Source organism: Salvelinus namaycush, chromosome 30 (genome assembly GCF_016432855.1).
Source record: "Salvelinus namaycush isolate Seneca chromosome 30, SaNama_1.0, whole genome shotgun sequence".
In the NCBI taxonomy this organism is placed as follows: Eukaryota; Metazoa; Chordata; class Actinopteri; order Salmoniformes; family Salmonidae; genus Salvelinus; species Salvelinus namaycush.
Genome location: NC_052336.1, coordinates 21,373,500 through 21,387,495, shown reverse-complemented (window position 1 = coordinate 21,387,495; position 13,996 = coordinate 21,373,500). Strand labels below are relative to the sequence as shown.

Genomic DNA, 13,996 nt, shown 5'->3' with positions numbered 1-13,996 from the left:
ATGATCAATTACTGTGGATTTATCGGATGGTGACAGTGTTTCCTAGCCTCAGTGCAGTGAGCAGCTGGGAGGAGGTGCTCTTATTCTCCATGGACTTTACCGTGTCCCAGAACTTTTTGGAGTTTGTGCTGCAGGATGCACATTTCTGTTTGAAGAAGCTAGCCTTTGCTTTCCTAACTTCCCTGAAAAGTTGCATATCGCAGGGGCTATTCGATGCTAATGCCGTACACCACAGGATGTTTTTGTGCTGGTCAAGGGCAGTCAGGTCTGGAGTGAACCACGGGCTATATCTGTTCCTGGTTCTACATTTTTTGAACGGGGCATGCTTTTTTAAGATTGTGAGGAAAGCACTTTTAAAGGGAAGACATAGGGAAGACAACATATTTAAGTGCCTTTGAATGGGGTATGGTAGTACAACCTGGTCTCAGACCATTTCATATTATTATGTACGTGAATCCGAGATACTCCATTTAGTATGGTATATTACACTTCGTATGGTATGTATGTATTTGTGGATGTTCATCACCTATTTCGTATGATTTGTTATGAATTACAATTCATATTATATGTTACGAATTTGTAAAATGTACATTGTGTTACAAATTTGCTAAACGTATGATATATTACGAATTCTAGCTAGGTGGCCAATATTAGCTAGCTGGCTAACATTAGATAGGCTAGGGGTTAGGGGTTAAGGTTAGGGTCAAGTTTAAAAGTGAGGTTATAGGGTTAAGGTTAGGATTAGGGTTAACTAAAAGGGTTAAGGTTAGGGGAAGGGTTAGCTAACATGCTAAGTAGTTGTAAAGTAGATAAAAAGTAGTAAGTAGTTCAAATGTAGCTAATTAGCTAAAATGCTAAGGTTTTTCCACCCATCCACCCCGACCAACCATCCTAATTTCATTTTTGCCTAAAGTAACCATCTGCCAAACGTAGCATATCATACTAATTTGAGTGTCCAGGATTTACATTTACTAAGTCTATGAGACCAGGCTGGATAGTAGGTGCCAGGCGCACCGGTTTGTGTCAAGAACTGCAACACTGCTGGGTTTTTCACACTCAGCAGTTTCCCCTGTGTATCAAAAATGGTCCACCACCCAAAGGACATCCAGACAACTTGACACAACTGTGGGAAGCATTGACATCAACATGGGCCAGCATCCCTGTGGAACACTTTCAACACCTTGTAGAGTCGAGGTTGTTCTGAGTCCAAAACAAAGGGGGGGGTTTGACTCAATAGTAGGAAGGTGTTCCTAATGTTTGGTATACTCAGTGTATGTCTCCACACACCTAGGCCTAGGCTATTGAAGGATTCAAGACAATGTCGTCATTGATTGATCCCAGATTCTGTCTCACTGTAAAAGCAGCCTGTCATTTAGATCATTTGTGAGGTAAAGTCTCCAGTCATCTAAAATTATGTAGAAAAAGGCCAACATTTTCCCGGGTCCTAGGCTACAAAAAAAAAATCCCCATGTGTGCAACTTACGCAGCACCTTGCTTTATTACAAAGGTGATTTCTTTTCATGTGTTCCAATACCTCAGAGCCCCCCACCCAGGGCTCACTTTTTGTTCCGGCACCTCCCAATTTACAAATGAAGCACTGGAGATGTAGTGTATGAAACTTGAACCCATGCCTCTCCACCCCCTCACCCGCCGCAGCCCAGTGGATTCCACATTAGGGACGGGCGGGGGGGGGGTCACCATTCAACCACCACCAGGCCACAGAGAGAGGCCAACTGCTGCAACCCTCACCAACTGATATTAGTAGCCACAACACGGCTACCAAAAATATAAAAATGTATTTGGGTTCTGTACTCCTTGACATGAAGAATATGAATCATGATTTAAACGACTTCATTCATCCAGAAATGTATGGCCCTCACTCAGACCATCTAAATGGAAATTGCCATTGAATGAATCGTGTATAATGGTGCTCTTAAATGAATCCCATTCTGTTGCTACAGGTCAGGAGCAGCAGCCAAGCGGGCAGGGAGGACCTTAACCCAGCGGTCCTGTATCCATGGAGACAGAGGAGCAGTGGAGGTCTGAGCAGGGTGAAGAGGGACTGGATCATCCCTCCAATCAGGGTGCTGGAGAACAGCAAGCAGGTCCCCGAAAACCTGGTCCAGGTACTGAATCATGTCATCTCATATCTATACTGATGCTAGGGCCTCTATACATACATTAACTGATGAGAGTGTTGGCTAAGTGACTAAGATGTAAATGTTAGGGTAACACTGACACTTTTTGGTCCAGTGAAATTGATCTTACAAAACATGGTATGTAAGATCAGTTACATGTGATCAAGACAACCCACTGCTCTCAGACTAAAGTGAACATGGTTATTGTCCAGACAGACAGCCCTTTAAACTGAGCATGAAAGAGCCACGCTGGCCTCTCTGACCTCCAGAACCACGAACCAGTTATGTGCTGTTGCTCTCCCTCTCTGTTCCCATCAGTGACCACATTCACATCTGGTACTCTATGTGCTGTTCTGTTCAGTTCACTCTCCTCTCACCCTTCCAATGAGATTCTCACCCAGCCATCCTCCTGTGTTGTTTGTTCCTCCAGATCAAATCAGACAAGATTTTCACCGGAGAAGTGATCTACAAGTTGGAAGGACCAGGGGTTGACCAGGACCCTAAGTACCTGTTTGAGATAGACGATAAAACGGGCTGGATCAGGAGCATGATTCCCCTGGACAGAGAGAAATACAGAAGCTTCACGGTACAACTCACAGGAGAGACATGCGCACCATTGCCTTTGACATGTAAATTATAATATGTCAGCCAGACCCCTTCTTTTGTGTGGGTAACAAGAATGTCACATGACATAATATCAATGTTAGTATGTCATTCAATGTTTTTCAACTAAACATCTACCACTGCGATTTTATTACATTGACTGTCATTGTTGAGCGAGAAGGGAAGTTGCGCACAAGTCTGTTACTATAGTGAGCACGTCTGTTACTATAGTGGGGTGCCTTCTTCGTAGGCCTACATGAGCAGCTGTATATAGACCCAAATCAATCGCAGTCAATAAGCTGAGAATCGTGTAAGAACAGCAAACACTATGAATGGAAAGACGATGTCTAGAAACATATGAGTAATGTCCTGTTTCTGTTCTCTACAGCTGAAAGCCTTTGCCCTGTCGCCCAGTGGAGAGAGACTGGAGAACCCCTCCACCATTGAGATCGTAGTGCTGGATCAAAATGATAACCGGCCCAACTTCTCCCAAAAAGAGTTTGCTGGGTCCGTTTATGAATTCTCCGTTCCAGGTAAACACATGCATCACCTACACACGCTGTGGATGTACACGCAGTCGGTACACAAAATGCCAACTGATTGGGTAGTGAACTGAGAGAGTGATTGATGTTGTTTTAACAGGCACATCTGTGATGTCTGTGACTGCGACTGATGCTGACGACCCAACCACAGACAATGCTATCCTGAGCTACTCTATCATTGACCAGGAGAGCATCCCGCCTCTCCGCATCAATAAGACCATGTTTGGCATAAACAACGAGACAGGGGCCATTTACACACGAGACGTGGGTCTAGACTGGGAGGTAGGGGCTCTTCCTTTGTCTTTTCATTGACCCATTATTTAGGTCATGCCCTTTCTGGTTCAACAGAAGCACAAAATTTTGAAAGGTGTTTGAAAGAAAAAACGAATTCATGTCAAATAATATACTGTATGTGCCATAAATGACTGTGAACATCTGTGCATTCCTTACAGGTGGTTAAAGGTTTTAGGTTGAAACTGCAGGTTGCTGACATGTCAGGCATGGGGTTAACCAGTCTTGCCAATGCAGTCATACATGTGACTGACATCAACAACAATCCCCCACGATTCTCCCCAGACCTGGTGAGTTTCACTGTTTAATCTCTCAGAAGCTGTTAGCTCCCTTCCATCAATTTACTTTTATCAGATGATATAAACAATATGGACACATCATTCAGACCAGCTTCAAAATATAGACATGCACATTCACATGTGTTTATATAAACTAAACACAACTGCTTTGTGTCTCTGTTTCCTGAATACAGTACACTATGTCAGCTGTGGAGAACAAAGTAGACTTCGTGATTGGCTGGGTCAACGCCACAGACAATGATGAGCCAGGGACAGGAAACTGGGAGACAAAATACACCATCGCCAAGGGCAACCCCTCTAGGAACTTTGCCATTCGCACAGACCCTGTGACCAACGAGGGTATTCTGTCAGTGGTGAAGGTAAGCTATTCTCCATCCGGCAGGAGGACGGGAGGGAATGTGTGGGGGACATTCTGGCTCCATGTTAGAATGACAAACATGACAATCAGTTCATCCAGTTTATATAGAGCCTATATAGAGTATAGAGCAGGTGATCACACAGTGGTCAGAGCCAGGCCTTGAAACATGACACTGTTAACCCATCTAGTGGTGACTAACTGAACTGCAAGTCACTGGGTCACATAATTACATTCCGTTAAGAGTCCTGTGCTGTGACATATCACTGGCTGTAGCTGGAATTTTCAAGGATGTGACTGATGCATAAAACGAATACAACAAATATATGGAACGGTATGTAGTTTAGTTATTTCTCAACATGTATGTCAAACCAACGCTATCCAAGTTGTCTTTCAAAACCTCTGCCTTTTTTTGTTGTTGTTGCAGGCTCTGGACTACGAGACCCAAGAGGTGTATACTTTGACTCTGACAGTGGAGAATGTGAACCCTCTCAGCATCAAGGCCCCCAAGGACCCCGTAAGCAGTGCCACAGTGGTGGTGACCGTGGTGAATGAGAACGAGGCCCCACGCTTCAATAAAGACCCCATTGAGATCGTGGTTCTTGAGTCTGTGGTCCCTGGCACCGTGCTGGCCAGTAACATCGCCTACGATCCTGATAATGCAAAACTCAAGTAAGATTGGTGCACTGGAGAACTCTGAATACATAACAATATATATGTTTATGTACTGTATGTGTATCAAAAAGGAAACTAAAACATTACTGTCATTTCCATCAGGTATGACATACTCAGAGATCCTGAGGGATGGCTTATAATCAATCACGAGACTGGAGAAATCACAGCCAGGAAACCGTTCAATGTCCGCTCCCCTCACGTCAAGAACAACATTTACAATGCAGTCATCAGAGTCACAGACACAGGTGAGTATCCCGAGTTAGTCACTGCTTCACCTCACATAACTTGAGACATCAGGTCAAGCAGGAAGTGACAGTGAATAATGATGTCATTTCCTCCTAGATGCTGGTGGAATCTCGACCACAGCGTCTCTGGTGATCACTTTGCGGGAGACCAATGACTTCCTCCCTCAGCTGTTCCCCCTGATGGGGACGGTGTGCAGCGAGTCAGTTCGGGAGACATCTGGTCTGTTCCTGAGTGCTGTGGATGAGGACCTGCCCCCTCATGCTGAACCCTTCACCTTCCAACTGCAAGACATCAATGTGTCTGCCAACTGGACCATCATACAGGTCAATGGTAAGGACTATATATAGCAAGGACAGGACTAGATACTCCTAAAGTCCATGCAGAATGGGTTATGGAGTAGTACGCTATGTCTTCTCATTCCATCTCCCTCGCCCTCTGTCTGTGTTTGTGTGTCGCTCTCTCTCTCCAGAGACTCATGCAGCGCTGCGACCCCTGGTAGAGCTGGAGACAGGGGAATATGCTGTCACTGTGTTGGTGACTGACTCTGGCACCCCTAGTCTCAGTGCATATGCTCAGGTCAATGTGACTGTGTGTCCGTGTGGGAAAGACGGTGAATGTAAGACCGAAGCTGCTGCCATATTCGGAACACGAGTTGGTGTCAGCTTCATCGCCTTACTGGTCATCATGGCCAGCATCGCACTCCTGCTATGTAAGCTATACCTCATGTAAACCCTCACAACACCTGAACAAAGCACATCGCTACATGAACACACACATTTTCCCAAATGTTTCTGTGCAGTGAGATGGGTCTCTGTGTTCTCAGTGCTGCTGCTCCTGGCTGTAGCCGTGGGTAACTGCAGACGGCATCATATGAAGAAAGGAGAGGGGCTGCTGGTGGGGGAGTCAGACGAAGACATCCGTGACAACGTCCTGAACTATGACGAGCAGGGTGGTGGAGAGGAGGATGAGGTCAGACAACATAACATGTTACAGCTGGCAGAACCAAGTTATCTGGTGACATCATCGCCTCTCTTGTCCTATAGACACTTCATACTCCTCCTTTACTCTCACTAGAATGCCTTCAACATTGACCTACTGTGGAACCCAGTGGATGTGGGACCACTCCCAACATCCTTCTACCCTCCCATCTCTGGCATCCCCAGGGGAAAGCAGCCACTCAGGAAAGACTACCCAGACAACCTGCCCTCCCCCTCATATCCACGGAAACCCCCAGCGGACCCCACTGACATTGAGGACTTCATCAATGATGTGAGAGAGAGGATTCCATCATGGCCCTGGCCTATTGTTAGTCAGTTGAAATAAGAACGGTCCAAATCCCCAGAGAGAAACTAATGTATTTCTTGCCTGTGTGTCTCCTCAGGGCCTGGAGGCAGCAGACCATGACCCCAACGTCCCTCCCTATGACACAGCTCTGATCTATGACTACGAGAGTGATGGTTCCCTGGCAGGCAGCCTGAGCTCCATCGCCTCAGCCAGCTCAGACGGCGACCAGGACTATGACTACCTCAACGACTGGGGACCACGCTTTAAGAAACTGGCCAACATGTACGACCCACGCTAAGGAGATTTGCCCTACTGAGCTTTTATCCTCAGATGCCATCCATTTTCTCCTAAACTCTACCTAACTCCCTATTCATAATCATACATCCTCCCTATTCTGCTTGAAGCTGAAACCTGATATCCTCTCGGTGTAGAACAGGGTAGGAAATGATTGGCAGAAGTTTAGAGCAGATCTCTGTGTTCCTATTCCTTCTCATGTTTCCAATTGTCTCCAGCAGTGCATTAGCTCAATTCTATTGGCTCTTTTGACACTACATATTGTCCTCCTCCAATCCCTCTCTTTGCTACTGTAAAAGTTTACCGTTGTCATTTGAGGGACTTTCCTGGGTACTGTTGATATTCTCCTCACAAGTTCAGTGAGTTTGACAGGTTTGATGAGATAACCAGACAACATTCTGCAGCATATGAATGGTTCACCTTTTGCTGAGTGGGATGCGTGTGTCTGCAGAATGGAGAGGAAGGGAAGGAAACACATGGTAGAGCATACCAACGAGAGAAGAGAAATATGCACTGTAGTCCTCCAGTCTGTCAGTTCACCCATAGAGTCACTTTAACCACAGTGGCCTTACCAGTCAGGTGTGTTGTCTTGGAGGTTTTTCTAATCGTTTTTGGTTTGTAGAAAGTTTTTTTATGTGGGAGGAATGTATTGAACAGTGATAGCAAAAAGGGCTAAGCATGCTATAAGGGAAACAGAACATCTGTGGGATTCTACCCATGTCTGGTTTTAAGTTTAATACTGTATGTGACCACTACCATTTGAAAACATTTAGATTTTCTAAGTGATGTTAATGTGTTTTCCTTTTTTTATAAATATTTTGTACATACATTTTCCATTTATCTTTAATTTTTTCCCTAACAATATTACATGAATCCTCAACTCCTAAATCAAAATTCACTTGGAGGTCTATACACACGTTTGATAGTTTGTTAATTAACTCTCCTGCCATTTCAGTTTGACACCAACAATTATAACATTTGAAGCCAATAAGCAATGCCATTACATTTGAGGAGATATGGCTTGGTGGACAGTTTTACTTCCAACATACGTAACACTCAAACTCCTGTGAGAATCAATGGTTTGGGTGTGACATTTGTTTTCTTGATTGACATGTATAAATTATTTACAATTGAGATTTTACATAATACATAAAAAATGTTTCAAAGCAGTGGTCTCTCATATTACTATTCCTTTATAATACTCAAAAAAATAAAGGACAATTTCATATTGAAGTTTGGTAAACAGAATACAAGACGGCGCTGGCAACTCAAGGACAGTTCAAATAAAGCTTTATTTAAACACCCCTGAGCATCACAGGGATTTTGGAGCGCAGTTTTACAACTCAAGGTAGGATTCTGCCCATAATACAATGAACTGCATATCCACTGCAGCAATGAACAACCTTTATTGGTATACCATTTATGCCATGTTAAGGCTGACCCAGACAAAGTTAATCAAACAGAAGCATCCTTGTAAGTGCCACTTTGACTATGGTTGAAATACTCTTCAAACCTAAAAAAAGGCCCATCAAATGTTCCCTCTAAGGAACTGAAAGAGGACCCTTGGTCCTAAAAGGTCTACAAGTTCACTGTTCCGCATCAATAACAGTCCTAATACTAACAGATACACCTCGTCTAGTTACACCTCACTCTGTAGTGAATGGATATTGATCAACAAACTGAACTGATATCCACCAGGAAAAGCAGGTGAGGTGGCACTTAACTGTTTATAGTGATTTGTATACTGGAAACGTGCAGCCCCACAGAGAGGCACTCTGGTCCTCCTACATTATATTGCTGGAGGAGTGTGTGTACAGATTCCTGCAGAGGAGTGTTGAGACTGACCGGGTCATACAGGCCTCAGGTTCAGATGTTCATCATTATCCTCATCATCGTCCTTCCTACGAGGAGGTGGACGTGGCTCATCATCCTCCCCTGTGTCCTGCTTGTCCTTCTCCGCTTCGATCCAGCTCTGAGGGGCAATCATCTTCTTGGGCCCGTGGGGAGGGGGTCCCAGCAGAGCCTCGATGTCCTCATAGTTCACCACTTCCCGCTCCAGAAGAGCATTAGCCAACTGAAAATACACACAGAGAAAGACAGTTAGCCAATTGTGAATGCAAAGTTATGTTTGACAATGGAACACAATGCATGATGAGTGTTTAAAGATGGTAGCTATGTAGACACCACATCACACAAAAATATGACTAACAAATGTGGAATGAGGATCTCACCATTATCAGCTTGTCTCTGTTATCCAGAAGCAGTTTCTCGGTCTGTCTGTAGGCACGTGCTATCAACAGCTTAGCTTCCTGCAAGAACCAAAATGCAAGGCATACTTCACAAGGTTATCTCTAATGAACAGAACTACAGGTAAACTTACAACAGGGAAATCTACTACTTGTACTGTTTCGTCTCTAAAGTGTATTTGGGCAGGTGCAGACTTACGTGGTCCATCTGCTGCTGGAGGCCCTGACTGAAGGGCCTGCGTCCGACAGCCCCCTGCTCCACCGTCTCGGGGAAGGACACCTGACCCACACTGGAGGACATGCCATACTGCTTCACCATGGAGTAGGCCACACGAGTCACCTTCCGCAGGTCATCCTGGGCACCTAGCGCAGAGACCAACACGTCTTCACACACTGAATGCTATAGGTGTGTGTATGTTGTGATGAATGGTCAGACTCCCTACCTGTGGTGACCTTGTTGAAGGTGATGGCCTCCGAGGCTCTTCCTCCTAGAGCCATACACATCCTCTCAAACAGCTGTTCTTTGGAGAACAGGTACTGGTCTCTGGGCAGGATCTGGGCAAAGCCGAGGGCAGCGTTGGTCCTGGGGGCAATGGACACCTGGCAAACAAGACAACCAGTGAATAGATCACCTTTGTACAATATATGGCTATCTACTATGTTTTTGGTCCTGTTCATTTCTCCATAGTATTCAACAATATCGCATTGAGCAAAGACACACTGACAGTGGATAGACAGCTATGGAGGTGGTGTGTCACCTTCATGAGTGCCTCTGTGTGCTCTAACAGCCATCCAACCAGGGCATGGCCAGACTCATGGAACGCTACAATCCTCTGCTCCTCTTTGGACAGGATCTTACTTTTCTTCACACTTCCTGGACACACAATTGGAGAAAGTCAATAAGGGACCCGAAATCAATCTCTATCACAACTTTGGCGGGCGAGTTCCATGGGGGCAGACATTCATAGACATCGTCGTGACCTCGTACCGGCTAGGACTCTCTCCACAGCGTACTCAAAGTTGAAGGTGTCGATGGACTTGTAGCCTTCCCTGGCAGCGTGCAGGGCTGCTTCATTACAGATATTAGCAATGTCTGCCCCTGAGAGAGTAATACACAATCCCGTTAGTAAATCCATGTATTCTGAAAACTGTGAGCCTATGTTCAGCGACAGCGTACAAGAAGGTGAATATAGTTGTTTTAGCGGGGTGCTATTTAAGCAAAAAGGCCCGAGGAGGTGTGGTATATGGCCAATATACCACGGCTAAGGGCTGTTCTTATGCACGATGCATCGCGGAGAGCCTGGACGCAGCCCTTAGCCGTGGTATATTGGCCATATATCACAAACCGCAGAGGTGCCTTATTGCTATTATAAACTGGTTACCAACGTAATTAGAGCAGTAAAAATACATGTTTTGTCATACCTGAAGTATATGGTCTGATATACCATGGCTGTCAGCAAATCAGCATTCAGGGCCCGAACCACCCAGTTTATAATAGTCTATTTGTGTGTTTATTTTAATTTTAAAAATGTATTTCACCTTTATTTAACCAGGTAAGCCAGTTGAGAACAAGTTCTCATTTACAACTGTGACCTGGCCAAGATAAAGCAAAGCAGTGCTACAGAAAACAACAACACAGAGTTACACGTGGGAGAGTGTGTGGGAGAGACCCACTGAGTAACTTCAGCCATGTGTGTACATACCACTGAACCCTGGGGTGAGCTCTGCCAGACGCAGGGAATAGCTGCTGGCTGGGTGGGTGAGCTTGAGTATCTTCAGGTGCTGCTCGTAGATCTCCTTCCTCTCCTGAAATGCACAAGGAGAAGGAAACAGCTCATGCACACTTAATACGTTGGAGATCTTCTGGACATAGATACTGTCAGAGGACAGGGCACTGTACCTGCAGAGTGGGGAAGTCAATAAATATGTGCCTGTCCAGTCTACCTGGTCTCATGAGAGCATTGTCCAAAATGTCCGCCCGGTTTGTGGAGGCCAGGACAATCACATGGTCAGTAGTGCCCATTCCTATTGGAGAATGATAATAAACAGTATATAAGTGCAAACAATGTTGTTGAATAGCCAAAAAAAGACATGAGATATGTATATTATGTCCCCCCCCAAAAAATACTTAAACCTTCACATGTCAGTTATGATAAAGAGATTGATAACCGTGACGAAGTAGCGGGAAACTATTTGTGTAACCCTAATCTCGGTTAACTCAGAACAAACCCCCTCCTCACCATCCATCTCCACCAGCAGCTGATTGAGGGTCTGCTCTTCCTCGGTGTTCGAGAAGCCAGACATGTTATTGGAGCGCTTCTTTCCCACAGCATCAATCTCATCTATGTAGACGATGCAGGGGGCTCGGGCACGCGCCTCTTTGAAAAGACTCCTCACCCTGGCAGCACCAAGACCTGCACTTACAGGCAAAATATACTTTATTGCTTTGACTTGTTGTCCACCTTGCAGTCTTCTTTGGACAACTTAACTGATTACTGACTTGACTTCTGATTGGAAGCAATGCCAATCTTACCCCCAATGACTTCCACAAACTCAGAGCCTGCCATCGCCAGGAAGGGCACCTGTGCCTCTGTGGCCACAGCCTTGGCCAGAAGAGTCTTTCCACAGCCTGGGGGCCCAAGCAGCAGGGAGCCCTTAGGGACTTTGGCCCCCAGCTTGAGGTACCTGTCTGGGCACTGCCAAGAGAGATCAGGGGTCAGTAAGACACTGATGTACCTGTTGACATTGCTAATAATCATCACACATATCACCTCTTTACAAATTTACCCTCTTACCTTCAAATAGTCAACAAACTCCTTCACCTCCATCTTTGCCTCGTGCATGCCCGCCACATCTTTGAAACTCACACCCTTCCCAGACTTGCCATCCACGATAGTGAACTTGGCCATTTTCAGCTGGTTCTGTCGAGCACATCACATATGAGCATGAGAAACACAACAAAATGGCTAAGACCATTAGCAAAGGAAAAACAGTTCAACAGCCCCTACTTACAAATGCACTGAAGCCGCCCTCTTTTCCACCCATGCCAGCCAGGCGGAAAATATACCACAGGATTGCCACCCCAATGGCAGCCATTCCAAGAGCATAAAGTGCACTGTGACAGAAACAGAGACAAAAGCAGTATTGTACCAATGCCATGGAAACACACATTACATGTGATTGAGGTATAAACATATTACATGTTACCTAACCATGGCATGCATGTGATATTCAGTTTTGCATGATCACATCACAGATGCAAGTGTTGGTTGAGAGTCAGGGAACTAACTTTCCAAAGAAGCCAGTGCGCTTGTAGGAGACTGGTATCCTGTCCTTGGCGTCAATGTTCAGCTCCTCTTCTGCAGCTCTAAGCTTCTCCTCAAATTTGTCAATGTTGGCCACCTGCATACGGTACATCAGAGCCAGCCTCTGCACACAGACGGACGGAGGAAGCGTGTGAATGGGGGCATATTTCACTGATCATCTAGATACCTGTGCTTATAAATAGGTGACATGGCCATCACAACATTAAAGTATCAATTAATGTAATGTAATGTATCAACACTCTAAAAACTGAGGGGTATACTACAAAGTAGGATCAATGAGTTAGCCAGCTAACATTGATATGCAACCAGAAATAACTATTGATCTTCTGGTTCATTAAAAAGCTAAATTTAGATATGCGTTTTCATTTGTTTAATCAATTAGACCATGCCCATTTCAAGCTCATCTTTAAAAATAAAAAAAAATCTGAATACTTAGGCAAGTTAACTGGCTAACCCCTTGATTTTGCTTTGTAGTATACTGTACATCAGTGTCCAGATTCTAGAATGAGGAAATGGAACGTACAGGCCTTCCGAAGATGACTGCTCCTGGGTGGAGGTAGATTTCCACGATGTCGCTCTCCGGGACCACCTGCACACGAGACACCTCACCCTTGGCCAGCATCTCATTGACAAAGTCATTCCAGGAGATGTTTCCCCCGCTGGTATTGATGGAGTTGAGGAGGCTCATGATGAGGGCGATGATGAAGAGAGTGCGCAGACGTTCCCTGTACATCTGATCCTCTTGCTCCCGTCGCTTCTTCTCCTCTGAAAGACAATGGGGAATTAAGAGGGGCCGCTAACAACTCCTGTGTTTCTTACTGACCTGGAGGTTTCTTACTGACCTTCATCTTCCTCTGGATTTTTCCCCTTAGGTCCATCACTCTTCTTTTTATCTTGTTGGTTAGACTGAGATGTACTGAAATTATTTGTGAAATCTGCAATGGTAGATTACGAGTCAGTGCCATCAGACTGGGAAATATTAGACCATCTTCGAAATTAGTGGGTGGGGTGGCTGCTTACCTAAAACATTCCACAGGCCAACAGGGTTTTTGAACAAGTTGTTCTTGATCAGAAGTGTACGTATTGCTGTCAATCTGGGACTCATGGGTCTGTGTAGCAGTTGCTGGAGAAAGAAGTGGTAACATAATATTAGACTAGGACCTTTTCCTTTTGCTCACAGTTACAGTAGCTTCAGTACATAAACAGAGGAGTGGCATGACCATTGTGATATTAATGACAGTCAGCTATTGTCATGGTGGAAACAAAGACAGGCAACTAACCTGAATGAGTCCAGGGTTGAGGCCATTATGTGGTTGAGTCACAAATGGACTTAGTGAGCCTGATAATCTTTTACAGTTCATACATGTCGATTGCTGCAGTTTGGCGAAATCGTTGTTTGGACGCTTGTTGACAAATTGACAGTTGTTGCGTCCCGACACGGTCCATATTATGGTCTTGTAATTTCTACAAGAACTGGCACGTCGCAGAGCTGCCATTACACTGAAAGCTATGCTACCTAACGTTCGCACAGGTTAGATACAACCACAGTACAGCTGGCTAGCTAATAAAACTGACATAGTCACCATTAACAGTGCATTCACTACCTGGCTAGCAAACGTCAGTAATGACAATGGGCTTTCGATCTTGAGATTGCAGTAGTGGTCAGCGCAGTATTTTATTATCAAAAAATGTTGTTA

General features: G+C 45.0%; 2 protein-coding genes across 2 annotated transcripts in view; one reads left to right on the top strand and one right to left on the bottom strand.

Annotated features, from left to right (window-relative positions):
- LOC120025052 (cadherin-15-like) overlaps positions 1 to 6,731 on the top strand; it is a 64,536-nt gene extending 57,805 nt beyond the window's left edge. Inside the window, exons 2-14 of the mRNA XM_038969489.1 lie at positions 1,962 to 2,126; positions 2,569 to 2,724; positions 3,130 to 3,274; positions 3,384 to 3,565; positions 3,736 to 3,864; positions 4,047 to 4,232; positions 4,656 to 4,900; positions 5,006 to 5,148; positions 5,246 to 5,479; positions 5,619 to 5,858; positions 5,973 to 6,118; positions 6,224 to 6,418; positions 6,531 to 6,731. Of these exons, the coding sequence (XP_038825417.1) occupies positions 1,962 to 2,126; positions 2,569 to 2,724; positions 3,130 to 3,274; positions 3,384 to 3,565; positions 3,736 to 3,864; positions 4,047 to 4,232; positions 4,656 to 4,900; positions 5,006 to 5,148; positions 5,246 to 5,479; positions 5,619 to 5,858; positions 5,973 to 6,118; positions 6,224 to 6,418; positions 6,531 to 6,731 (2,367 nt within the window). The remainder of the gene's footprint in view (positions 1 to 1,961; positions 2,127 to 2,568; positions 2,725 to 3,129; positions 3,275 to 3,383; positions 3,566 to 3,735; positions 3,865 to 4,046; positions 4,233 to 4,655; positions 4,901 to 5,005; positions 5,149 to 5,245; positions 5,480 to 5,618; positions 5,859 to 5,972; positions 6,119 to 6,223; positions 6,419 to 6,530) is intronic.
- Positions 6,732 to 8,000: 1,269 nt separating this feature from the next.
- Positions 8,001 to 13,996, bottom strand: LOC120025241 (paraplegin-like). The gene is made up of 17 exons (XM_038969723.1): positions 13,580 to 13,996; positions 13,320 to 13,422; positions 13,142 to 13,234; positions 12,823 to 13,064; positions 12,263 to 12,402; positions 11,986 to 12,088; positions 11,769 to 11,894; positions 11,507 to 11,669; positions 11,214 to 11,387; positions 10,874 to 10,998; positions 10,677 to 10,779; positions 9,962 to 10,072; positions 9,732 to 9,847; positions 9,417 to 9,573; positions 9,173 to 9,336; positions 8,959 to 9,036; positions 8,001 to 8,801 (listed from the first exon to the last, which is right to left on the bottom strand). Exons 1-17 carry the CDS (start codon positions 13,793 to 13,795, stop codon positions 8,577 to 8,579), a joined length of 2,439 nt encoding a protein of 812 aa, XP_038825651.1. The 5' UTR covers positions 13,796 to 13,996; the 3' UTR covers positions 8,001 to 8,576.

Bases quoted from the DNA above. Each gene is read 5' to 3' on its own strand.
- LOC120025241 (XM_038969723.1), bottom strand. From the start codon at position 13,795: ATGGCAGCTCTGCGACGTGCCAGTTCTTGTAGAAATTACAAGACCATA. The intron at 13,423-13,579 runs GTTAGTTGCCTG...TTCTTTCTCCAG, and splicing joins TCAACCCTGGACTCATTCAG to CAACTGCTACACAGACCCAT. The intron at 12,403-12,822 runs GTACGTTCCATT...GTCTGTGTGCAG, and splicing joins CAGTCATCTTCGGAAGGCCT to AGGCTGGCTCTGATGTACCG.